Source organism: Puma concolor, chromosome E1 (genome assembly GCF_028749965.1).
Source record: "Puma concolor isolate L17-30 chromosome E1, mPumCon1.1.hap2, whole genome shotgun sequence".
In the NCBI taxonomy this organism is placed as follows: Eukaryota; Metazoa; Chordata; class Mammalia; order Carnivora; family Felidae; genus Puma; species Puma concolor.
The window spans coordinates 40,065,690-40,091,551 of record NC_141680.1 but is presented as its reverse complement, the minus strand read 5'-3'; the positions used below and the strand labels follow the sequence as shown (position 1 = coordinate 40,091,551).

General features: G+C 39.5%; 1 protein-coding gene across 3 annotated transcripts; it reads left to right on the top strand.

The window, feature by feature from the left end:
- The first annotated feature begins 932 nt into the window (after window positions 1-932).
- On the top strand, window positions 933-25,862 carry MED1 (mediator complex subunit 1). Of its 3 annotated transcripts, XM_025917543.2 has the most exons (17): window positions 933-1,152; window positions 3,572-3,678; window positions 5,813-5,891; window positions 9,545-9,599; window positions 9,703-9,835; window positions 10,555-10,583; window positions 13,024-13,095; window positions 13,746-13,820; window positions 14,267-14,340; window positions 14,700-14,789; window positions 16,189-16,300; window positions 17,179-17,303; window positions 17,556-17,674; window positions 18,671-18,872; window positions 20,413-20,508; window positions 20,627-20,732; window positions 22,092-25,862. In XM_025917543.2, the coding sequence occupies exons 1-17, from the start codon at window positions 1,128-1,130 to the stop codon at window positions 25,342-25,344; spliced, it is 4,752 nt and encodes a 1,583-aa protein (XP_025773328.1). In that variant the 5' UTR covers window positions 933-1,127; the 3' UTR covers window positions 25,345-25,862. The 3 variants fall into 3 exon arrangements, with proteins under 3 accessions (XP_025773328.1, XP_086543310.1, XP_086543311.1); XM_086687184.1 differs by lacking the exons at window positions 933-1,152; window positions 3,572-3,678; window positions 9,703-9,835 and having other exon boundaries at window positions 5,812-5,891; XM_086687185.1 differs by lacking the exons at window positions 933-1,152; window positions 3,572-3,678; window positions 5,813-5,891; window positions 9,545-9,599; window positions 9,703-9,835 and adding an exon at window positions 9,875-10,115.

The following is a 25,862-nucleotide window of genomic DNA, read 5'->3' as shown; positions in this document are numbered from 1 at the left end:
CCAGTGGCCACAAACTTCTCAGCATTACTCCAAATTTCTCGTTGTGAGGATTTACTTATGGAAGAGATAGGACACACATTCTTTGTGTCGAGTACAAGCTAAACTGCCGGTTTTTACTATGATTACAAAATAGGAACCTACCAATTGTGATACACCTTGGTGCCCTAAATATAATAGCATCCGATGTTCTGACCTCTACAAGTTTACTTTAATTCAAAATCTCCCAGATCTTCAAAAAAATTGGAATTGGGTGAGAAATATTTCTTAAATTTGAGAAAAAGTTAGGAAATGGGAATTAATTGAATTGGACCGGCTTGGAACGTCATGTTACAAAGAGCCAATATAATTTTTATAGGATAATTTTTCCATCTAGTATCTCAAGAAAGCGTATTATCTTTAATAGAATGTTCGATACCAATATTCTTTGAAGAACCAGTCTTTCAGTAAAGAGATTCTGGGATTTTATTTATTTATTTTTTTTAAATTTTTCAACGTTTATTTATTTTTGGGACAGAGAGAGACAGAGCATGAACGGGGGAGGGGCAGAGAGAGAGGGAGACACAGAATCGGAAACAGGCTCCAGGCTCTGAGCCATCAGCCCAGAGCCTGACGCGGGGCTCGAACTCAGGGACCGCGAGATTGTGACCTGGTTGAAGTCGGACGCTTAACCGACTGCGCCACCCAGGCGCCCCCAGATTCCGGGATTTTAATTTACGAACTTCTTTGCCATTTGCAAGCAGAGCCAAGCGCTACCAAACAACAAACACCATACCTAGGAGCAATAACTCTTGAGACGACCGAGAACTAAGGGAAAGCTTGATTGGGTGATTCTCGCGAGAAGTACCACATTCACTATTTTTCGCGATATTTTCGTGCCCAACCCTTTTCCTCGTCTCGCAGGATCACGGTTAATCTCGCGATATTTGGGAAGTTCCGTGGGGAAAATGGCGGCGGCCGGGAGCACCCTTCTCTTCTTGCCGCCGGGGACTTCAGACTGAGCCTTCTTGGGAAGAGTGGGGACGGCTGGTGCCCTGCGTCCCGAAAGCCCGAACCAACTTGGTTCCCTCGTTAGTGGTGGGGGAGGGCTTATCCTCTTGTGTAGGACTCAGGACCTCCCCACCGTCAGGATGAAGGCTCAGGGGGAAACCGAGGGTGAGTGACTTGAGGGGGAAAGCAGGGGGCGGGACACAGCTTTGGGGAGCCAATCTGTGGAAGAAGCTGGGGGGCCTACGCTCCCGAGGTCGTGGAGTCCAGGAGGCGGGATAGGTGTCAGTTTTAGATTCTGACTGTGCCTTCTTTGGCGGTGAAGGACTCTGACTTTGGGGTGATGCGGGCTCCCAACTTCTGTGAAGGTTTCCTGCTTAGCTACGGGCAGTCATTTGGGCCTTAGGACGTTTTTAACCTAGAGTTAATGGAAGACCAGGCGAGTGAATCTATAATTTGCTTACACCTTGTTTTAGAAGGGATGTTTGAATAATGACGTTTAAAAATATAATTATATTATTATAATGATATAAAGCTGTGTGTCAAATATTGGAGGATGTTTCGGCGTGAGTGAAATGATAGGACCTTAAGATTTTAAAAGCCAGTAGTTCTATAGAATGTCACAGTGGTCAAACCTTGTACTATTGTATATTTGTAAAATGCGTTGAATTTATCGTTTCAATGGCTAGATTAACAACTGCTGAAAAACAACTTTTCTGTTGGAATCTTAGAATCTATAAAGTTTTACACTCTTAACGGCTTCCTTAGTATTTTGGATATAGTTCTGTTAATAAGAATCACTGTATCAGTGTTTATCCATCTTTTCCACTTTGAGCTTTGTTAGATCAGCGGCCTTGCCTTACTCATGGTTGTGTAGTCCCTGACCCAGAACGTGTTTGATTTGAGCGTTTGATTTGAGCATTCGTATAAAGTACTTATCATCAGGCTTCTTAAGGAAAAGGGGGGTGGAGAGTGTATTTTAAAGAAGAGGAAGAAGAAAAGTATATCCTTTGGTGCAGAGGACTGATGAGTGTAAAAGGGAAACTCGAGACAGGAATTTCATGTAGTTTGCTCACTAATGTATCTCCAGCACATAAAATAATGCTTGAATGAGTGAATCTTGGAAGTGGGAATTGCCAACAATGTGTTCAAAACTATATAAACTGGCTGAAACGGTCCTCAAACCAGTTTTCCAGGATATGAGGACATTGGAAGGAGTTTGAATCTTGATTTAGAAAATGCCACTGCCTTAACTCTGATTGCTGACATTGTATTCATCTTTCAATGTCAACATCAACTGTCACTTTTTTTGTAATATCTCCACAACTAATAATGAACTTTTCCTTTTTTGCATTTGAGTAGTAATGTGTTTCTGTTTTTAACAGCGTATCTCATTTTGCTCTGTGTCATGGTTATTTCCACTTTAACTTATGTACACCCCCTCACAGATGTCATCTTAGTCGTATTGTGTGTTTTGCATTGCCAGCAGTCTCTAGCACATGTCCTTGCTCGTATTATATTTCAGTAATAATAATTTTTAAAAACCCTCACAGATGTCATCTCAGACATATTGCGTGTGTGCGTTTTTTAAGTTTATTCATTTTTTTTTTTTTTGAGAGCGCATGAGAGAGAGGCAGAGAATCTCAAGCAGGCTCCATTGTCAGCACAGAGCCAGATGTGGGACTCAGTCTCACAAACCATGAGATCATGACCTGAGCTGAAATCAAGAGTTGGACGCTTAACCGACTGAGCCGCCCAGGCACTCCATATTGCAAGTTTTTGTATTGCCAGTGGTCTCTAATACAGGTCCTTGCTCATACTAAAAGTACACGAATTAGAGGAAGGATCAGCTATATTTCAAAAGTAAAAATTTAATGAAAATAAAAATAAAAACTATATTTCAATAATAAAATAAAAACTATCATTCAATAATAAATGTAATAACATTTCAAGAATAAAAATCAACTAAATTTCAATAATGAAAATTATAATTCAGTAATAAAAAATAAGGGGGTTGGAGAGCTTTGTTCACTCGCAGGACAGAAACCGAGGTCTTTTCTACCTTTCTCCTACCTCTACCGGAAATTTATCCTTTAGTTGTTGACATATTTCCTATCCATATAGGTTTAGTTTGAAAAATCAAAATGACAAATACAGCCTGTTTTCTTGATAATACATATATATTGATCTATTAGAGTTACATCAAAAAATTTAAAAAGCCTGTATTTCACATTGAAAACCAACTAACCATAGTAAGGCCATGTTCAAAAGTATGCTCTACATATATCATGAAATGATTTTGTCACTAAATTGTAGTCCTGATCCTGAAACATGATTAGAGGTGATTCTTGTTTTGGTTTTCATTAAAAGACTGAATAGAAACCAGTTATGTTTTAAGGAGTTCCTTAGACCCCAATTTCTGTGTTGTCTCGTTAAAAATAAATTATTTGTATGTTTTGAAGTAAATGATATTGAAAAATATTTTAACTGAGTTCTTACCAAGGATGAGGTATGGGGGTTTCTTTTGCAAGAAGAATTGAAATGTCTTGAAAGAGTTTCTAATGATGTTTTCTAATTTGTATCATAGAGTCGGAGAAGCTGAGTAAGATGAGTTCTCTCTTGGAACGGCTACATGCAAAATTTAACCAAAATAGACCTTGGAGTGAAACCATTAAGCTTGTGCGTCAAGTCATGGTGAGGATTATGGTGGTGGATAAAGTGTTGTGCTTAATTACTTAATAAGCTAAGCTCCCCATGTAGACTTTTTCAAACCAATTATTATAGTGTGTCCTCAGTCTTATTTATCACAAAACACCTGAGTACATGGTGCACATCAACTTGAGTCTACCTAAGAAGTTCTGTTTATAAAATTATGTTAATCATGAGCTATAGTACACTGGGGTACTTCAGGCAAAGGTGCTTAGAAATACACCTAGGAGAGACACATATGATAGACTGATGTAGGGAGACCTTTGTTCTTCACTTGCTATTAAGCTCCTTGAGTCTAATGTGATAGTATTTTCATGTATCTACACTGCTAGTAGGGTTTGCAATTAATTCTTAATAAGCTTCACCTGTTCACTCTGTCAACTACTACTTCTTGAGTCATTTATCAGTATGGGGAGCCCTTAAATGGAAGTTAAGTAGAAGATAAGGGGTAGTGACTGGATGTTAAAAGTTCATTCACGTGATTCCAGTGGTAGTCAAATGATGTAGGAAAACTTTACTTCTGTGATTTGACCTGGGTAATGATGGGGGGGGGGCGGCGGGGGTTCACTTTGTGGTAATTCATTCATGGATCTCTTCACTTAAGATTCATATACTTTTTTGTATATATGTTATATACTTCAGTGAAAGTACCCCCTCCTCCCCACCAAGTCTTAATTTGGGTCCATAGTAAGTTCAGTTTAATAGATTTATTAGTGTTTAATGTGATCATATCAGTATAGCTCCAGCAAAAGAACTAAATTTGCTGTCAAAAGACCTATATTTGAAGTTCTTAGTAGCTATGTGACTTTGAACAAATTACTTACTGGGTCTCAGTTTTCTTATTTGGAAATAGAGGCACACAATGCCAGTTTGCTTTTCCACATAGTTTTATTTTGAGGATTGAGTGAGATAATGGATATTAAAGTGTGGTGTTGCTTAAAGATTTATGTAACTAAATTCGAGAAATATATGTATATCCTTTGGCTGAGGATTAAGTACATAAAATATATATGTATATTTTAATGTTTTAAAAAGAAGAATGGTTATTTTTCCTGTCTGAGGATTCAGAGGTTGTCATTTTTATACTACAAGGTAGTCATATTCTAGTTGGAAACATGCTCTGTAAATGATATTGTCATTAGACATCATGAGATAGAGGAATTCGAGATGGCTACTAAGACCCTCTCATGGGGTACCAGTGTCTTGGTTTTTGGGCACCATAGCTTCTACTGTCTACTTCTCACTCTGCAGATTCAGAAACCTAATTTTGTTGGTGTATTAAGACTTTGAAGAGTTTTCAACAACTGACATAGTAACAAAATCTCAGTAGACTAAATGTAAATCAGAATTCCAATTTATTAATCTACCACAGAGAGTTTATCTTTCCAGTTACCAGAATATTGGTTACCATTGTGCAGAGCAACCCTTTATCTATTCAAGATACAAGGGAAGCCAGATTATTAATCAGATGTTTGTTTGTTTCTTAGAACAAAGAGAGATTTAGGACATGGAAAGGCCTGAAAAACTATCTTTGTATCATAAAGCTGTTCACATTTCTAGAGAATAGAATGTTGTGCAGAGAGGAACTTCTTCTTTGGATAGAGTTAGAAAAACTATGTCAGATCTTTTGTTCTTTGGGAGTCCCTTTTTCTGGACTACACGTTCTGTTTTTTAGAGTTACTCTAATTTTACTAAGGTCTGGTTATATTTCTTAGATTACACAGAAATCACCTTGTTAGGTTTGGGAATTGCCAGATCTCCTGAGCCACCCTATTTAACTGACTAAATTTAGGATGTAGTTACTTCTGCAGGAAGCTGATCTCATTTATTGTATTTGATTCTTCCTAATCTAAAATAAGATCTGGGCATACTTTTTTTCTACCTTCATGTATGTGGATATGGATGTATCCATGTTTATGAACTTTTCCTCCTGTGGAAGGATGGACAGAGTAACAGGAGTCTATAGATTATCAGAGTATATAGAGAATATAGAGTATATAGACCTATAGCATATAGTCTGAGGATTATCCTGAAATATTACTACTAGGATAAGTCCTTTGACCTGAAACACTGTTGGCTTGGTTAATTTCTATCTTGAATGTTTTCCTACTTATTATAGGAGAAGAGGGTTGTGATGAGTTCTGGAGGGCACCAACATTTGGTCAGCTGTCTGGAGACATTGCAGAAAGCTCTCAAAGGTTTGTAAACATGTTTGAAATATGCTTTTTTTTTTTTTTTTTTAATGTTTATTTTTGAGAGAGAGCAAGAGGGAGAGGGGCAGAGAGAGGGAGACAGGATCCCAAGTGGGCTCTGCACTGATAGCAGAGAGCCCAATGTGGGGCTTGAACTCACAAACTGGGAGATGATGACCTGAGCCGAAGGCAGAAGCTCAACCAACTGAACCACCCAAGTGCCCCTGAAATATGCTTTCTTAAAATGCCCAGTTTTATAAAGACTATTTTATACTTACATGAGAAATATAAATTGAGATAGATAAACTTTCTTTGCTAGGTGGTGTTCTTGTTTTCACTATGGAGTTGAGACCACCTCTTAATTTTTTTTTTTTTTAGTTAATTTTTTCAGAGAGAACAGGGGAGGGGCAGAGAGAGAGGGAGAAAGGTAATCTCAAACAGGCTCTGCACTGTTAGTGCAGAGCCAGATGTGGGACTCGAACTCATGAACTGTGAGATCATGACGTGAGCTGAAATCAAGAGTCAGATGCTTAACCGACTGACTGAGCCACCCAGGCACCCCAAGATGAGATCTCACCTGAATTTTTGAAACATTTATTTTTGATCCTATTTGGGAGACTGGTAGAGACTCAAAAGATAGTTGATGGAGGGTAACTATAAGGTAGCAAGGGAAAGTTCTTTTTCTTCACATGTTCTCTTTGTCTTTTTTTTTTTTAATGTTTATTTTTGGGAGAGAGAGACCGTGCAAGTGGGGGGAGGGACAGAGGGAAACACAGAATCCAAAGCAGGCTTCAGGCTCTGAGCTGTCAGCACAGAGCCCAATGCGAGGCTTGAACAAACAAATTGTGAGATCATGACCTGAGTCAAAGTCAGACTCTTGACTGAGCCACCTAGGCGCCCCCAGTTTCTTTTTATAATGTTTTATTATTTATTTTTGAGAGTGAAAGAGACAGAGCACAAGTAGGGGAGGGGCACAGAGAGAGAGGGAGACACAGAATCCAAAGCAGGCTCCAGGCTCTGAGCTGTCAACACAGAGCCTAACATGGGACTTGAATTCTTGAACCGTGAGATCATGACCTGAACTGAAGTCAGATCCTTAACTGATTGAGCCATCCAGGCACTCTTCTTCAGATGTTCTCTTCTAATTAACTTGCAATAAGAAAATTGGACATTTTAACTCTAAAGGATTTTTGCATTGTTATGGACAGTGTTTTCAGGAAAGCAAATAAAATTTAAATCATGAGCTTGAATATTTATGATTATAATTACTACTTCTGTGTATTTTGGGGGAGAAATGAAAGTAAAAAACAGATTTTACTCTGATCCATCACAAATGAACTTGATTCAGCTGAATAGTTCCCCCTCACCCCCACCCCTTGGGTTTTCTTTGACATCTCAAGTCTGAGAGTAGGTGCCTACAACCTTCATCGCCCCTTCTAATGTTTCCTTTTCTGATGGTTAAGAATCCTTGTTCATCAAAATGTAGAGAATCCCACTTTTGCTTCTTCCAACTCAACGTAGAGTCTCAATGTTAAGAAACTGGTAGCCCTTCCCAATCTGTGGAAATACTATGGTACGTAGAGGCAGAGGCTGTTAACTTTTTAACTGTGGTAAAATATACATAACATAACATTTACCATTTGAACCATTTAAAATTATAGTTGAGTGGCATTAAGTACATTCACATTGCTACATAACCATCACTACCATTGTCCATCTTCAGGACTTTTTCATCTTCCCAAGCTGAAATCCTGTATTCATTAAACAGTAATTTCTCCTTTCTCCCTCTCCTTAACTCCTTGTAACCATCATTCTAGTTTCTCTCTGTAAGAATTTGTCTACTCTAGATACCTCATGTAAGTGGAATGAAACAGTATTTGTCCTTATGTGACTGACTTTTCACTTAGCATAATGTCTTCAAGGTTCATCCATTTTGTAGCATGTATCAGAATTACCTCTCTGTTAAAAAAAGCTAAATAGTGGTGCCTGAATGGATCAGTCAGTTAAGCATCCGACTCTTGATTTCAGCTCAGGTCATGATCTTACAGTTCATAGGAATGAGCCCCGGGTCAGGCTCTGCACTGATAGTGCAAAACCTCCTTGGGATTCTCTCTCTCCTTCTTTCTCTGATCCTATATTCCAGCTCTCTCAAAATATATTAATAAACATTTTTTTAAAAAGCTAAGTAATATTTTGCATGTGTATACCACATTTTTATTCCTCCATTCATGAATGGACATTTGGGTTTCCACCTTTTGGCTGTAGTGAATAATGGTGCTATGAATATTGAATATTTCTTTATGTTGGTTTTAGTTTTGATGTTAATCTTCCTTATTCTAGCATTAGCAGATACATGTGTCTTTTTGAAGTTAAAGATAACTTGTCCCAAATGAGTAATGCAAAAGGGAGAGGAAAAAGGTCCGATAATTTTTTCAAATAGATCTTTTTTTTTTTTTTTTTCCAACGTTTATTTATTTTTGGGACAGAGAGAGACAGAGCATGAACGGGGGAGGGGCAGAGAGAGAGGGAGACACAGAATCGGAAACAGGCTCCAGGCTCCGAGCCATCAGCCCAGAGCCTGACGCGGGGCTCGAACTCCCGGACCGCGAGATCGTGACCTGGCTGAAGTCGGACGCCTAACCGACTGTGCCACCCAGGCGCCCCTGATCTTTTTTTTTTTAATGTTTATTTATTTTTGAGAGAGAGAGACAGAGCAAGAGCAGGGGAAGGGCAGAAAGAGAGGGAGACAGAATCCGAAGCAGGTTCCAGGCTCTGAGCTGTCAGCACAGAGCCCGATGTGGGGCTTGAATCCACAGATGCAAGATCATAACCTGAACTGAAGCTGAATGCTAAACTAAGTCACCCAGGCGCTCCAAATAGATCTTTTTTTAAAATTTTTTTTTTTTTTAACATTTATTCATTGTTGAGAGAGAGAGAGAGTGTGAGCAGGGGAGGGGCAGAGAGAGAGGGAGACACAGAATCCGAAGCCAACTCCAGGCTCCGAGCTGTCAGCACAGAAACTGACTTGAGTCTTGAACTCACCAACTACGAGATCATGACCTGAACTGAAGTCAGAGGCTTAACTGAACTGAGCCACACAGGTGCCCCCAAAATAGATCTTTTTAATTTTTTTTTAAATGTTTATTTTTGAGAAAGAGTGAGACAGAGCACGAGTGGGTGAGGGGTAGAGAGAGAGGGAGACACAGAATCCGAAGCAGCCTCCAGGCTCTGAGATGTCAGCACAGAGCCTGACGTGGGGCTTGAACCCACAAACGTGGGATCATGACCTGAGCCAAAACCAAGAGTTGATGCTTAACTGACTGAGCCACCCTGGAGCCCCTCAAATAGATCTTTTTAAAGTAAGCTCTGTGCCCAACTGGGGCTCAAAATCACAACCCCAAGATTAAGAGTCGCATGCTCCACCAACTGAGTCAGCCAAGTGCTCCTCAAATAGGTCTTTTTTTTGACCCTTACTATTTAGGTGACAGCTAAGTCTTAACTAATGAACATACAGAAATTCTAAGCATTTGAACTGTTGGATGTAATGGCTTGAATGTATGGATATACTCCTTAGGATGTTTTGGTTTTTGAAGAATAAAATTTAAGTTATTTGGAGCATTTTGTGATTTCCTTTTTTTTTTTTTTTTACCCTTTCCTAGTAACATCTTTACCAGCAATGACTGACCGTTTGGAGTCTATAGCAAGACAGAATGGGTAAGTAGTCTATCTTAGGCAGAAGTATTTAACTTAGTGTTGACTTTGGGTGGCTTTATTTATGTGTCTTCTATTAATTTTTGTTTTGATTTGTTCCTGCTAGACTGGGCTCTCATCTCAGTGCCAGTGGCACTGAATGTTACATCACGTCAGATATGTTCTATGTGGAAGTGCAGTTAGATCCTGCAGGACAGCTTTGTGATGTAAAAGTGGCTCACCATGGGGAGAATCCTGTGGTATGTGCTGTTGATATTTCACTGGAATCTGTGGGGTTTACTTAGGGACATTAATTTTAAAATGAATTGTTGGGGTTTGAAATAGCTTGGGCTTAGGTTTTTTCATGAGCCACTGTAGAGATGATGTGATGGGCTGTAATGTAATATCAATAGCTCTAGAATGGAATTTAGAATAACATGGGTCCATCTCTGACATCATCCAAAGGCTTTGACAAGTGGAGACGCTAGAGGAACCCTTTCCATTTCATATCAACAAACATGAGCCGCAATTGAACAATAGGTGCTGGGGATATGGAGATAAATAACTTAAAGTTCTTATCCTCAAAGAGCTAATAATCAAAAAGGACAGATAATCTTGTACATAACTAATGTCTCTGAAAAATCTTGTAATAGAGATGAATGTTTAATGTGTGTAACCAAGACAGTTGAATGTGGACTCCAAGGATGGCATTAAAGAGAGGTCCTACTGTTTTAAACAAACTACTGAAAGTTGATTCCATTATAAACTAGTTCATATACTTTGATCTTGAATTTCCCACCCCAACCCCATGGTTTACCAAGTAGAAAGAAGATGCTTTTTGATATCTTAATATAAGGATCATCTGTAGTTTTAATGTTGTTGTTATAAAGCATGTGCTATTAATAAAAGAGAAAAACTTTTGATGTCTTCAAAGGCCTTAAAGTAGTTTAAAGTTTTAACATGATTTGTTTAATTTCAGAGCTGTCCAGAACTTGTACAGCAACTAAGGTAAGCAAATGATCTTTATGTTCCCTGATACTGGCAGACAATGCTGTTCTTTATAGTTGGGTCTTGAGGCTGGTCAGAAGTTATTGTCTTTATCAAAAGAAAAGAAAAAATTTACTCTCCTGAGGAACATACTTATTTTCTTAGGTCAAGATTTTTCAGTCTATGTTTGTTCACTTTCAGTATGGGCTTAGCTTGGTTTCTCAACTTACTCAGTCTATCCCAGGATTTTGCAACCTTGGCGGTATTGACAGTTTGGATTGGAAAATTCTTTGCTATAGGGGACTGCCTTGTGCAATGTAGGATGTTTAACCACATTCTTGCGCACCCCCCCCCCCCCCCCGCCCCGCCACTAGTTGCTAGTAGTATCTATCTCCTGACCTGTGACAATAAAAAATATCCCTAGATATTGTTAAATGTTCCCTGGTGGGCAAAATCACTCCTGGTTGAAAACTGATCTAGCCTCAAAAATTCTGTGTGCAACAAAAATAAATAGAAACTAATTATTGAATGAGAGAAGGCTTGAGAGAATTGAGTCTATGTCATGAAAAGAACTTATTTTCACTTTAATTTTGAGAAAAACTGTCTTACATTTAAGGTGTATGTGTGATAAACTCCCATCATAGGAAAAGCACTAGGCTTGAAGAGTTTCTTAGCAGTTAATGGCATTTCCTTCTGGATTATCCTTTCCCTTTAAATTGAGTGGAAATTTACTTTCTGGGATTTTGAAAAAGTCATTACATCAATTTTATGTTTTAAATATAGCGAAGTTCTCAGATACTACGTGGAAATGTCTTAAGGTGTTAATAGTGAGGAAATAAGTTTTACAGTCGGCCTTTGCAGTAATCATTTTAATGTGTTTCTAGCCAAATGTGCCAAGTTTGAACCACCTTTTAAAAATTGCAATGCAACATAAAAACCTTTTTATAAGTCTAGCAACAGGTGTGTTACCAGAATAGTCCAGAAAGCCAATACTTCTGGTTCTAATTCTGGAGTAGGAGACTGCACCAATTTATGAACTAACTGGTGGTGTTCTAAAGTTAATTTGTAAGCATGTTTTGAAATGGGAACTTCAGAAAGAATATTAGCCCTTGTGTGCAATTTTTAGTCACTTTGTATAGGTGATAATTTTAAGGTAGAGGGTTTATTTTGCTGCTGTTCTTGTTTCTTTTTACTGTCTTCATGGCATTTTGGGTAGTAAGTGCTCATATTTGCTCAATAAATGCCTGACCAAATATCTGACATTGGTAGGGCAATTCAGCTTTCAAGAAACTTTTTTTTTCTTTTAAGTTTGAAATAAGATACAGAGAATTAGAGTTGTTGAGTTGTGTTGGATTCCTGAGCCTGCCCACAGAGCCTAATTGACTAAGAATCCAAACCCAAATATTGGGTTCTAGGAAGCAAGGGGTCTAGGTAGTAGTTTTCTTTTTTCTGGGGCAGATCTCGTCATAGGAACATTCTCGAATATGTTGCTTGCCTCCATAGTGCTCATCTCCTTTTCTCCAGGCCTCTCATCTCTCTCCTAGTGTTCATTTTCCTCTCTGCCCTTAGATTGCCATATGCATGCAAGTATTCTATTTTCCAAATTTATTTGACTTCCATTTCCTCCAATCAAAAGTTTTTTTTTTCCCTCACAACATTCAATCATCTCAGTTACATATTAAGAGGAAAAGAAAGTGATTTATTTATTTATTTATTATTTTTTAATTTTTTAATGTTTATTTATTTTTGAGAGAGAGAGTGCGAGCCAGGGAGGGGCAGAGAGAGAGGGAGGGAGACACAGAATCCGAAACAGGCTCCAGGCTCTGAGCTGTCAGCACAGAGCCCGATGCGGGGCCCGAACCCACGAACTGTGAGATCATGACCAGAGCTGAAGTCAGACACCCAACCGACTGAGCCACCCAGGCGCCCCAGAAAGTGATTTATTTAAATCAAGTCTCATTATGTAGGAGCAAATTACTGTAATATATGAACTATTAGGTCTTTTTGACTCTTTTGTACTGCTTACAAGTACCTTCTCCAGAAAAATGGGAAGGAGAAAGGGAAACATTTTTTTTTTTGCTACTTTTTTTTTTCTTTTTTAACCTTACTTATTTTGAGAGAGAGCACGCGTGTGTGTGTGCGCGCGTGCTGGGAAGGGGCAGAGAGAGAAGGAAAGACAGAATCCCAAGCAGACTCTGCCCAATGCAGGGCTCGAACTCAAAAACTGTGAGATCATGACCTGAGCTGAAATCAAGAGTTGAATGCTTAACTGACTTGAGTCTCCCAGGTGCCCCTTCTTTTGCTACTTTTGATTGATGCTAGAAAACTTTGGCTGGGGGGAGAAAGAGTAAAGCAAATTATTAAAATTAGTTTTATATAGCCATGATTTTTTGGTACTTTGCATTAAGATTGAGTAGTAATTGTGTTTTATTCTCCTCCTTCTTTCCTGAACTCCTTATAGGGAAAAAAATTTTGATGAATTTTCTAAGCACCTTAAGGGTCTTGTTAATCTTTATAACCTTCCAGGGGACAAGTAAGTATTTCTTTATTTTTTTGCTTTCGTTGGAAAAATTCGTATAAATATACTTGTGCTTAAAAATTTGCCGAGTCTTCTGCCCTATCTTATTTGTGATTTCTTCTCCTACTGACACCCTATAGCTTCCAACTTTATATCTTTTGAAGGTATTTTAAATAAATAATATCTGCATTAATGGATATAATGCTAAAAGACATTATAATCTTTGAGATGTCTTCAACATGTTGATTTTTTTTAGGTTTATTTATTTTGAGAGAGAGAGAAAGAGACTGCAAGTGGGGGAGGGGCAGAGAGTGGGGCAGGGGAGAGAATCCCAAGCAGGCTCTGTACTGACAGATGTGGGACTCCAGCTCACGAACTGTGAGATCATGACCTAAACGAAAGTCGAATGCTAGACCAACTGAGCCACCCAGGTGCCCCAACATGATTTTTAGGCTGAAAAGAAATTAGTTGTTGTTGAACTTGCTCATCATTTTTGTTTTTAACCTACCTGGGGTTCTGTTAACTAGCTTGGGTCTTTCAAATAGAATTGCCTTCAAGGGAATGTTAATGTGTGTGTGTGTGTGTGTGTGTGTGTGTGTGTGTGTGTGTGTGTGTGTGTGTGTGTTTCAACTCTTTAACTCTTGTTCTCTTCATCTACTTTCTAGCAAACTGAAGACTAAAATGTACTTGGCTCTCCAATCCTTAGAACAGGATCTATCTAAAATGGCAGTTATGTATTGGTAAGACTGGCTAAGGTGTCAATTCTGTTGAATTGTACCTTCTGGGTACTTTGTTCTTAAAGCTTTTCATCTAGGGTGTTACTAGGGTCCTCTATCATATATCTTGTCCATCTCATTTTACTTCCCAAATGATCACATTCCATTTTCTGAGTATTGGTATGTCCAAGTTGTTTGTTGGTATTCCATCAGTTTTATTTGAAGACTTGTCAAACCTGGCCTCTGGTCTTATAAATAATAGTCTACTTATAATTTTTGTTCACTGTATTACATACTGGTTTATACTTGTAAGTGATCTCTTCGAAAGTGAAATACAATTGCTCTATGCCCAGTTATAAGAGTCATTAAATTAGTATTGTAAGACTTTTAACAGCTGAATTCATTAATACATTGTGCACTAATACCTTCAGGGCTAAAATACAAGCAAACATAGATCATTTTTCTCACAGGAAAGCAACCAATGCTGGTCCCCTGGATAAGATTCTTCATGGAAGTGTTGGCTATCTTACTCCAAGAAGTGGGGGTATGTGATCCTACGTTGCTTATTTAGAAAATTGTTTAGTTTTAGTTAAGGGGTCATTACTTAAATTTCACTTTGGGATTATAAGCACAGGGAGAAAATTAACAGTCACTTGTGTATTATTAGATGGTTTCCAAGGTGTCAATGCTTGCCCTCCCCCATTTACATTTTTAAATTGTGAAGTAAATTGTTGGCACTAGAATTCATACTTCTGGTTCCATTATATTTGATAAGTTGCTTTGGGGCATGAATCCTCTTATTTATGAAACTATTTTCTCATGTAGTTTTGTAGAAATGGGAATGTTTTTCTATATTTCTAATTTACCTGATAAATATATAGTGATAAGTGTTATTTTTCATAGGTCATTTAATGAACTTGAAGTACTATGCCTCTCCTTCTGATCTGCTGGATGATAAGACTACATCTCCCATCATTTTGCATGAGAATAATGGTAAGGCTTTAACTGTAAAGCAACTGAAGGTTTTGTTCAGTGTTTAAAAAATATTTAAAATAATTGAACGCCCAAGCCTGTGTGTATTTCCTGGTTTGCCATCCCTACCAAAGTTTGCTGTTTCTCTCAGTTTGCATCTGTAACACACACACGCTCATAAGTATATACATATGTATGTACATACATACATACATACATACATACATAATAGTACAAACTTAATAGGTGCTTATGAACAAGTAGGTGAATGAATGAAAAGATATAAACCATTTGTCTTGAAATAATCCCCTTTAAACATTAAAGGTGAAAAAATTAGCCAACTTACTAAAGAATTACAATAATGGATGGTTTTTTTTGGTTTTTTGTTTTTTTTAAGTTTATTCATGTTTTTTGAGAGAGAGTGAAAGAGAGAGCATGTGCCTGCGGGGAGAGAATCCTAAGCAGGCTCTGCACCGACAGTGCAGACCTCCCAACTCACAAACATGTGAGATCATGACCTGAGCCAAAACCAAGAGTCAGACACTTAACTGACTGAGCCACCCAGGTGCCCCTCTATTTGCTTTTTAATATACTAAAACAAAATGAGAAATGGCCTAATCCCTCATTTGGTTCCCTTATAACTTTAGTCATTGATTATCCTATAATCATAATTCTATTTAAAAGCATTCTGGAGTTGGAGAAAATAAGTAAATGTCGGTAATGTGCCTTTAAGGGGCTCCTGGGTGGCTTAGTCGGTTGAGCATCCAACTCTTGATTTCAGCTTAGGTCCTGGTCCCAGGGTGATGGGATTGAGCCCCATGTTGGGCTCTGCACTGAGCGTGGGAACCTACTTAAAATTTTCTCTCTCTCTCCTCTCCTCCCTCTGTCCCACTCCTCTCCCCCACTTGCACTCTCTCAAATAAAAAAAATAAAATAAAAAATTGGGACACCTGGGTGGCTCAGTCCATTAAGCATCTGACTTCAGCTCAGATCATGATCTCTCTGTAAATGAATTTGAGCCCTGCATTGGGCTCTGTGCTGACCACTCAGAACCTGGAGCCTGCTTCAAATTCTGTGTCTCCCTCTCTCTCTGCCCCTCCCCCGTGCTTGCGTGCACACTCATGCTCTCTCTCTCTCTCTCTCTCTCTCTTTCTTTCAGAAATAAACATTAAAAAAATTTTTTTTTTAATTTTTTTTCTTTGGAGTATATGGTTTCCTGTATTTTGTTTTATTTACTGACAGAAATACTGGTTGTTAGAAGGCAGCTTCTCAAACTTCTAAGTCATACAGGTATTATATTATCTGACAAATTAGGGTTAGCAAATTATGCAGAAGGTAGTTTGTTTTTTTGTTTTTAAATGTTAAGATCCTTGTAATTTGTGTTACTTTGGAGAATACCCCTTTTCTTTCCTATTCTCAGTTCCTCGATCATTGGGCATGAACGCATCAGTGACAATAGAAGGAACATCTGCTATGTATAAACTTCCAATTGCACCATTAATTATGGGGTCACATCCAGTTGACAACAAATGGTAAGTTAAATATACTTCCAGGGTAGCAAAGTTTATTTTTTCCAACTTCAAGCCCGGTATGAAATAAGTAATACTTTCACGTGGCTCTTCTCTCACTTAACTTTCTAGAGATTGGCTTTTTATTTTCTCTTTTTAATTCCTCTTTTCAATATCTATTTGAATGTTCCTGTCTGAAGTCTGCTTATAGAACACATTGTCTATCCTGACAGAGAAGGAGGAGAACTGTACTAATTCCCTCGGTTTAATGATTGCTTCAGTTTTTTAGGTTATCATGGGATTTATATTGTTTTGGAGTCATATTGGAGTAATAACTAGAGAGCCTGTCTCAGGATAGATGTTTGATTAAGTACGTAAGGGTTAATGAATAGGATGTTTTGGAACTGGGGAAAGAAAGTTGAAAGAGTGAACTATTATTTTTTTTAACATCTTATTTATTTTTTAATTTTAACTAATCTCTACACCCAATGTGGGGCTCAAACTCACGACCCCAAGATCAAGAGTCGCATGCTCTTCTGACTGAGGCAGATGTCCCCAAAAGAGTAAAATTAAAAAAATATATATTTGTTTATTTTTGAGCGAGAGAGAGAATAGCAGGGGAAGGACAGAGAAAGAGAGGAGAGAGAGAGAGTCCCAAGCTGGCTCCGCAGTGTCAGCAGAGAGCCTGATGCAAGGCTCAAAGTCATGAACTGTGAGATCATGACCTGAGCCAAAGTCTGACAGTTACCTGACTGATCCACCCAGGCATCCCCTGAAAGAGTGAACTTTTTTGATAGGCTTTTGTTAAATGATACGGACGTGTCTAAGAACAAATGTTTAGATTTTTTATTTTCGTATCAAGTCAAAATCCAACCATCCCCCCCTTTTTTTTTTTTTTGAAGGACTCCCTCCTTCTCCTTAATCACCAGTGCCAACAGTGTTGATCTTCCTGCCTGTTTCTTCTTGAAATTTCCCCAGCCAATCCCAGTATCTAGAGCATTTGTTCAGAAACTTCAGAACTGCACAGGTGAGTTTTAAGCATCAGGAGGTAATACTTGTTAAAAGTGTAAAAAACAAACCAGATTATTTTAGACCTCTTTCAGTCTTGCAGGCTCAAAAAAGTACTGATGGATATAAATGTCATGGTGCTGTGTATTAGTAAATGCTTATTAGTAAGTACTTTTTCAATGAATGGATGAATGAAATAGAAGTCCCAAAGGGAAAACAGAGCTGTCACCATTTTGATGTTATTGTGATCATTATATTCTTGTTTTTCCAGGAATTCCATTGTTTGAAACTCAACCAACTTATGTACCCCTCTATGAATTAATCACTCAATTTGAGCTGTCAAAGGACCCTGACCCCATACCTTTGAATCACAACATGCGATTTTATGCTGTAAGTAAGGCTTATAGATTGTTGTAGGTTATATTTGAACCCAGGATCAGAATCTTCCTTTATAGGAATACTGAGGTCAGAAACATATCTTTTGGACTACTGGGCCATTTTCTAGTTCCTCATTCAGGCAGGAAATCACAGAAATTTCTGAAACATACTGAAGAAAGAGAGCATGAGCTTCCAAGTCAGGATATAACTGTACATTTCATGGCCAGAATTTCAGATGAAAGTCTCATAATGGTATCCTGAACTTTTACAAGCTTTTAAGTAGATGTTAAGAATTTTTTTTCTTTTTAATTTATTTAGAGAGACAGCAAGTATGTGCAAGTGGGGGAGGGGCAGAGAGGGAGAGAGAATCCCAAGCAGGCTCTGTGCTTGTCAGCACAGAGCCCAATATGGGGCTCCAAACCCATCAACCATGAGATCATGTCCTAGACTGAAGTCAGTCACTTAACCAACTGAGCCACCCAGGCACCCCAGATGTTAACAATTCTTAATGTTTAATTCTTTCAAGTGTCATGACCTGAAAAGATCCTTCAAGTACATGCAAAGAAAGTCCTGGAATGAATAAATTAAGGAAGGTTCCAAAACCTCTTCTGGACTTGAATTTATTTGAATGTTTGATGATAGTCTAGACTAAAGTAGTAGTTCCCAAATTCTGACTGCATTAAACTATATAAGGTGTTTTATTTAAAATATAGATTTTGCACTTAGAATTCAGGAACCTTTTTTAAACAGATTTCTGAGGTAATTTTTTTTAGCTAGGTTAGGAAACCACTAGCAGAACATTTACAAAAAAGAGGTCTTTTCAGCCAAGTAATTGATAACATCAGCTGACCAAATAATTCACTGTGGAGTTTTATTATTCACTAAGGAATTGCGGCTGATCTTTGAGAAGTGGGTTGTCCCCGCCCCCCCCCCCCCCCCCCATGCTTCTGTGGTTGAAGCATGATGGGTGAATAAATAGCATTCATATCTTTTGTTCTTTTTGCCCAGGCTCTTCCAGGTCAGCAGCACTGCTATTTCCTCAACAAGGATGCTCCTCTTCCAGATGGCAGAAGTCTACAGGGAACCTTAGTTAGCAAAATCACCTTTCAGCACCCTGGCCGAGTTCCTCTGATCCTAAATCTGATCAGACATCAAGTGGCCTATAACACCCTAATAGGAAGTTGTGTCAAAAGAACTATTCTGAAAGAAGGTACTACTTTTCCTTTTGATATAGTTACTGGCAAATGGAAACTTGATTACTCTTGTGGTTCTCTAAATTGGTGGCCTATTATATTCCCTGTAGAACTTTTAAAACTGGTTTCCATTCCCAAGTAAATTGATACAGAACCTCAGTGGTAGGAGTTGGGAATCTAGTTTAAGCTCCACAAATAGTTATGATAGAACTCATCAATAAATTGGCATTTGGAAACCACTAGTTGTTTGTAATGAATTTATTCTTTCTCTGCATACAGTGATATAATTGGGTACCTACGAGCCTGAATCTTATAGCAGATATGTAAGGTAGAACTTGGGACACTGTAGGAAGAGATGACTTCTTCCTCCCCACCCCTTTTTTTAAAGTAATCTCTACACTCCATATGGGGCTTTAATTCACAACCCTGAAATCAAGAGTCGCATGTGCTGCCAGGCATCCCAGAGACGATTTCTTGATATCTAAATCAAGGTTGTTTAGGACAATGCTTCCCAGCTTTTAGTCCTGCCTGAGTATATTTCATCTCCCCATTCTTTGGGGAACTTAAGCTTAAAAGGGGGTAAGACCTGTGCCCTTTGCTTTTTCTCCCAGGATTCTGAATACTGATATTTTTCAAATGCAGTTTGCTATTAGAAAACTGCATACTGCTATCCCTGAAAAGAATTTTGGCTGCTCTAGTTAACCACAGTTAATTTTTTACCTTAGTTGTAAAGCACTTCACAAATAGAAATGTATCAGTGCAAGTGGTAGGCAAAAAGAAACAGGGAAGTTAAATCAGGAGATAGCATTTTTGAGAATAAGAACTGGTTTAAAGTGAGAAATTTTAGAGTAATGGCACTGACCACATGCAAGTGTGCTTATGACCCTTCTATGTCATGTATTTGAATCCTGGGAGAATTCTCCAGATGGTTTCAGGACATCTGGATATTAGTTTTCGTAAGATAGTTACAAAGTTAGTCCTGCAGAGATGCATATGCTTTTTTCCAAGAAAGTACATGATCCTTATCTCTGGGCTGCCAGCATGTTTGGCTTAAGAACCTATGATGATAGTTACATACGTGTATTTGGCATAACTGTATCATTTTACATGATAGCCCCTAGATCCCTGCTTACCAAACTATGGGTTGCATAGCTAACATCTGCAAACACTGATAGCAGGGTTTATTATAGTGGTTCTGGATATCTGCTTATCACAAAGAATGAAAAACTCTTCTTGGCCAGTTTCTTTTCAGAATTCACTTTCAAGGCAAGGTGTTTATATCTGTCAAGGTCTCCAGTAATTTAGGGATCAAATGGCTTTCATTTTAGAAAATGGAAGTTTAGTTGCTTGTTTTGGAGTATTTATAACATAAGCTGGCATAGTCCTTGGAATCTGATTCCTTCCATCACCTCTGAATGATGTAGTAAGTTTTGTGTGTTAAAAAATGTGTGGGATTTAGTTTCCAAGGAGACAGAATTTCTGTATACTTAGGGATTAGTATTTACTTGTATCTAATATTTGGTTGATTATTTTATGATCCTTTTCTTTGCTTTTTAGATTCTCCTGGGCTCCTCCAATTTGAAGTGTGTCCCCTCTCAGAGTCCCGTTTCAGCGTATCTTTTCAGCACCCTGTGAATGACTCCCTGGTGTGTGGTGAGTTGTGAGGGGGCTAGCACTTCTCTTAGGGCAGTGGTTTGGTCCCTTTATCTTCTTTTTGAAAAATCAGAAGCTGAGTCTCTCTCAAATACCTCCTATGTATTTTGTCTTTCAGTGGTTATGGATGTACAGGACTCAACACATGTGAGCTGTAAACTGTACAAGGGGCTGTCAGATGCACTCATCTGCACAGATGACTTCATTGCCAAAGTTGTTCAAAGGTAGCACTGGCCCTTTTCCTTCAGAGTCCCATTAAGAGGAGTATAAGGAGTGCTGTTTTCAGTATTAGATTGAACTGGAAATTTAGGAGGAGAGCATATAGTCACTGCTTTGAATTCACCTTCCTCTGCTTTAGGATTCAAAAGCAATGTGAGCTTTGGTGTTTTAAATATTATGAGAGTAATAGGAAGTAAGGTAGGTAACTTTAGGCCCAGTGTTAGGGTTCTTTTAGGAGGGGGAGAGCTGAAATAAGATGTAGATTTTTTTTTCACTTATCTTTTGTTTCATTTTTTAACATATGTAATATGTTAAATGGTGGCATGTGGGAAGATACTTAAGGCAGTCAGCTTCCCAGAAACATTAGTATGTAATTTTGAGATTTTTCTGGAGTAGGTACTTGTGGCCTATTTTGTAAGTAAATCTTATTGGAACGCAGCCATGTCTGTTCATTTACGTATTGTCTGTGGTGCCTTTTAAGTTCAGATGGCAGAACAGCTGGACAGAAACCATATGATCTTCAAAAGCCTAAAATATTACTATCTGGTCTTTTAAGAAAGGTTGTTACAATGTTCTGGAGCAAAGTGTTTTCAAAAATATGTTTATAAAGTTATCTGTAAGATAAAAACTACTTTAAAATAAACAAGATTTTATACCATTTAAAATAAACAAGATTTTATACCAATAATAGGATTTTTCACAGTATAGTGTTGGGATGATCTAAGCCATTAAAGCTTAGAACTTGATGGGTCAAAGAATTTCTAGTGGTTCATTAAGATAAATAGCAATCTCATTAGTCGCATGTGAAGCCCCAAAAGGCATTTTCTTACCAAGTTCATTATCAGTTTTCTTTTAGTTCAGTATGATATCTAATTTGGACTCTGTTTATGGTTGGTTGGTTTTTGTTAGTGCTTCAGAAGAGGTTGAGATTGCTTACTAATACAGGTTCTTATTTTATCAAATTTATTTTTTTGAGAAAGGGTGTGCGTGCGAGCGGGGGAGGGGCAGAGAGAGAAAATCTTAAGCAGGCTATGTGCAGTCAGTGCAGAACCCATTGTGGGGCTCAGTCTCATGAACTGTGAGGTCATGACCTGAGCCGAAATCAAGAGTTGGATGCCTCACCGACTGAGCCACCCAGGCGCCCCCAGATTCTTTTTAGAATGAATTTGCTCAAAGCTCTGGCATTTTATAGAACTACTCCTGCCTTTTGGGTTACTTGCCTTACCTGAAAATTGCTTAATGCAAACTTTTGATGGCATGTCTGAAACTCAGGCAGAATTAAAGCCTGTTCTCCCAAATAAAATTTGTTTTCATTCAGCAGTTAGTACATTGGTAACTTTGTTTTTTTCCATCTTTTCTTACAGATGTATGTCCATCCCTGTGACGATGAGGGCTATTCGGAGGAAAGCTGAAACCATTCAGGCCGACACCCCAGCACTGTCCCTCATTGCAGAGACAGTTGAAGACATGGTGAAAAAGAACCTGCCCCCGGCTAGCAGCCCAGGGTATGGCATGACCACAGGCAACAACCCAATGAGTGGTACCACTACACCAACCAACACCTTTCCGGGGGGTCCCATTACCACCTTGTTTAATATGAGCATGAGCATCAAAGATCGGCATGAGTCGGTGGGCCATGGGGAGGACTTCAGCAAGGTGTCTCAGAACCCAATTCTTACCAGTTTGTTGCAAATCACAGGGAACGGGGGGTCTACCATTGGCTCGAGTCCGACCCCTCCTCATCACACGCCGCCACCTGTCTCTTCGATGGCCGGCAACACCAAGAACCACCCGATGCTCATGAACCTTCTTAAAGATAATCCTGCCCAGGATTTCTCAACCCTTTATGGAAGCAGCCCTTTAGAAAGGCAGAACTCTTCTTCCGGCTCACCCCGGATGGAAATATGCCCGGGAAGCAACAAGACAAAGAAGAAGAAGTCATCAAGATTACCACCTGACAAACCCAAGCACCAGACTGAAGATGACTTTCAGAGGGAGCTATTTTCAATGGATGTTGACTCACAGAACCCTATCTTTGATGTCAACATGACAGCAGACACGCTGGATACACCACACATCACTCCAGCTCCAAGCCAGTGCAGTACTCCCCCAACAACTTACCCACAACCAGTACCTCACCCCCAGCCCAGTATTCAAAGGATGGTCCGGCTATCCAGTTCAGACAGCATTGGCCCAGATGTAACTGATATCCTTTCAGACATTGCGGAAGAAGCCTCTAAGCTTCCCAGCACTAGTGACGATTGCCCACCCATTGGCACCCCTGTTCGAGATTCTTCAAGCTCTGGGCATTCTCAGAGTGCCCTCTTTGACCCTGATGTCTTTCAAACCAATAATAATGAAAATCCATACACAGATCCAGCTGACCTAATTGCAGATGCTGCTGGAAGCCCCAGTAGTGACTCTCCTACCAATCATTTTTTTCCTGATGGAGTAGATTTTAATCCTGATTTGTTGAACAGCCAGAGCCAAAGTGGTTTTGGAGAAGAATATTTTGACGAAAGTAGCCAAAGCGGAGATAATGATGACTTCAAAGGATTTGCATCTCAGGCACTAAATACTTTGGGGGTGCCAATGCTTGGAGGTGATAATGGGGAGACTAAGTTTAAAGGCAATAGCCAAGCTGACACAGTTGATTTCAGTATTATAGCAGTGGCTGGTAAGGCTTTGGGTCCTACAGATCTCATGGAGCATCACAGTGGTAGCCAGAGTCCTTTATTGACTACTGGGGACTTAGGGAAAGAAAAGACTCAAAAGCGAGTAAAGGAAGGCAATGGCAGCAGTAATAGTAGTCTGTCAGGGCCAGGATTAGATAGCAAACCAGGGAAGCGCAGCCGGACCCCTTCTAACGATGGTAAAAGCAAAGATAAGCCTCCAAAGCGAAAGAAGGCAGACACTGAGGGAAAGTCTCCATCTCACAGTTCTTCTAACCGACCTTTCACCCCACCTACCAGTACAGGTGGATCCAAATCTCCAGGCAGTTCAGGAAGATCGCAGACTCCCCCAGGTGTTGCCACACCACCTATTCCCAAGATCACTATTCAGATTCCTAAAGGCACCGTGATGGTGGGCAAGCCCTCCTCCCATAGTCAGTATACCAGCAGTGGCTCTGTGTCTTCCTCAGGCAGTAAAAGCCACCATAGCCATTCTTCCTCCTCTTCTTCCTCATCTTCTGCTTCCAACTCAGGCAAGATGAAAAGCAGTAAATCAGAAGGTTCTTCAAGTTCCAAGTTAAGTAGCAGTGTATATTCTAGCCAAGGGTCTACTGGATCTAGCCAGTCTAAAAATTCATCCCAGTCTGGGGGGAAGCCAGGCTCCTCTCCCATTACCAAGCATGGACTGAGCAGTGGCTCCAGCAGCACTAAAATGAAACCTCAAGGGAAGCCATCTTCACTTATGAATCCCTCTTTAAGTAAACCAAACATATCCCCTTCTCATTCAAGGCCACCTGGAGGCTCTGATAAGCTTGCCTCTCCAATGAAGCCTGTCCCTGGGACTCCCCCATCTTCTAAAGCCAAGTCCCCCATCAGTTCAGGTTCTGGTGGTTCTCATTTGTCTGGAACTAGTTCAGGCACTGGCATGAAGTCATCTTCAGGGTTAGGATCCTCAGGCTCATTGTCTCAGAAAACTCCCCCATCATCTAATTCTTGTACAGCATCTTCCTCTTCCTTTTCTTCAAGTGGCTCTTCCATGTCCTCCTCTCAGAACCAGCATGGGAGTTCCAAAGGGAAATCCCCCAGCAGAAATAAGAAGCCGTCCTTAACAGCTGTCATAGATAAACTGAAGCATGGGGTTGTCACCAGTGGCCCTGGAGGTGAAGACCCAATGGATGGCCAGATGGGGGTGAGCACAAATTCTTCTAGCCATCCTATGTCCTCCAAACATAACATGTCAGGAGGAGAGTTCCAGGGTAAGCGTGAGAAAAGTGATAAAGAAAAATCCAAGGTTTCCACCTCAGGGGGCTCAGTGGATTCGTCTAAGAAGACCTCAGAGTCAAAAAATGTGGGGAGCACAGGTGTGGCAAAAATTATCATCAGCAAGCATGATGGGGGTTCCCCCAGCATTAAAGCCAAAGTGACTTTGCAGAAACCTGGGGAAAGTAGTGGAGAGGGGCTCAGGCCTCAGATGGCCTCTTCCAAAAACTATGGCTCTCCACTCATCAGTGGTTCCACTCCAAAGCATGAGCGTGGCTCTCCTAGCCATAGTAAGTCACCAGCATATACTCCCCAGAATCTGGACAGTGAAAGTGAGTCAGGCTCCTCCATAGCGGAGAAATCTTATCAGAACAGTCCCAGCTCAGATGATGGTATCCGACCACTTCCAGAATACAGCACAGAAAAGCATAAGAAGCACAAAAAAGAAAAGAAGAAAGTAAAAGACAAAGATCGAGACCGGGACCGGGACAAAGACCGAGACAAGAAAAAATCTCATAGTCTCAAGCCAGAGAGTTGGTCTAAATCACCCATCTCTTCAGACCAGTCCTTGTCTATGACAAGTAACACAATTTTATCTACAGACAGGCCCTCAAGGCTCAGCCCTGACTTTATGATTGGGGAGGAAGATGACGATCTTATGGATGTGGCCCTGATTGGCAATTAGGAACCTTTTTAAGACAAAAGTGGCCAGAGAAAAACTAAGTTTATAGGCAAACCACCATAAGGGGTGAGTTAGGCAGGTCTGATTTTGTGTTTAAGAATCTTAAATGGCATGGTTTTGACACCGAGCTGGGTGAATTTAGAAAGGCATAGCCAGACCCAACTAAAGAGACCATAGGGTTTGATTCTGGTTACCAAGAATCACTTTTTCTTTTGCCAGATAAAAGGAAAAAAAAAGGTTAAAATACTTGCTTATGAAAGGGAGGGGGTGGGTGGGGCATAAGAAGAGGGAAGGGTGGGAAACAGTTTTGTGGGAAATATTCATATATATTTTTTTTCCCCTTTTTCCATTTTTAGGCCATGTTTTAACTCATTTTAGTGCATGTATTTGAAGGGCTGGGCAGCAAATGAAAAAGCAATACATTCCTTGATGCATTTGCATGAAGGTTGTTCACTTTGTTTGGGTAGTTGTCCATTTGAGGCATGGGCAAATGAAGGACTTTGGTCATTTTGGACACTTAA

Coding starts and splice junctions, on each gene's coding strand:
- MED1 (XM_025917543.2), top strand. CDS start 1,128: ATGAAGGCTCAGGGGGAAACCGAGG. Junction 1,153..3,571: donor GGCTCAGGGGGAAACCGAGG/GTGAGTGACTTG, acceptor TTTGTATCATAG/AGTCGGAGAAGCTGAGTAAG. Junction 10,584..13,023: donor GAACTTGTACAGCAACTAAG/GTAAGCAAATGA, acceptor AACTCCTTATAG/GGAAAAAAATTTTGATGAAT.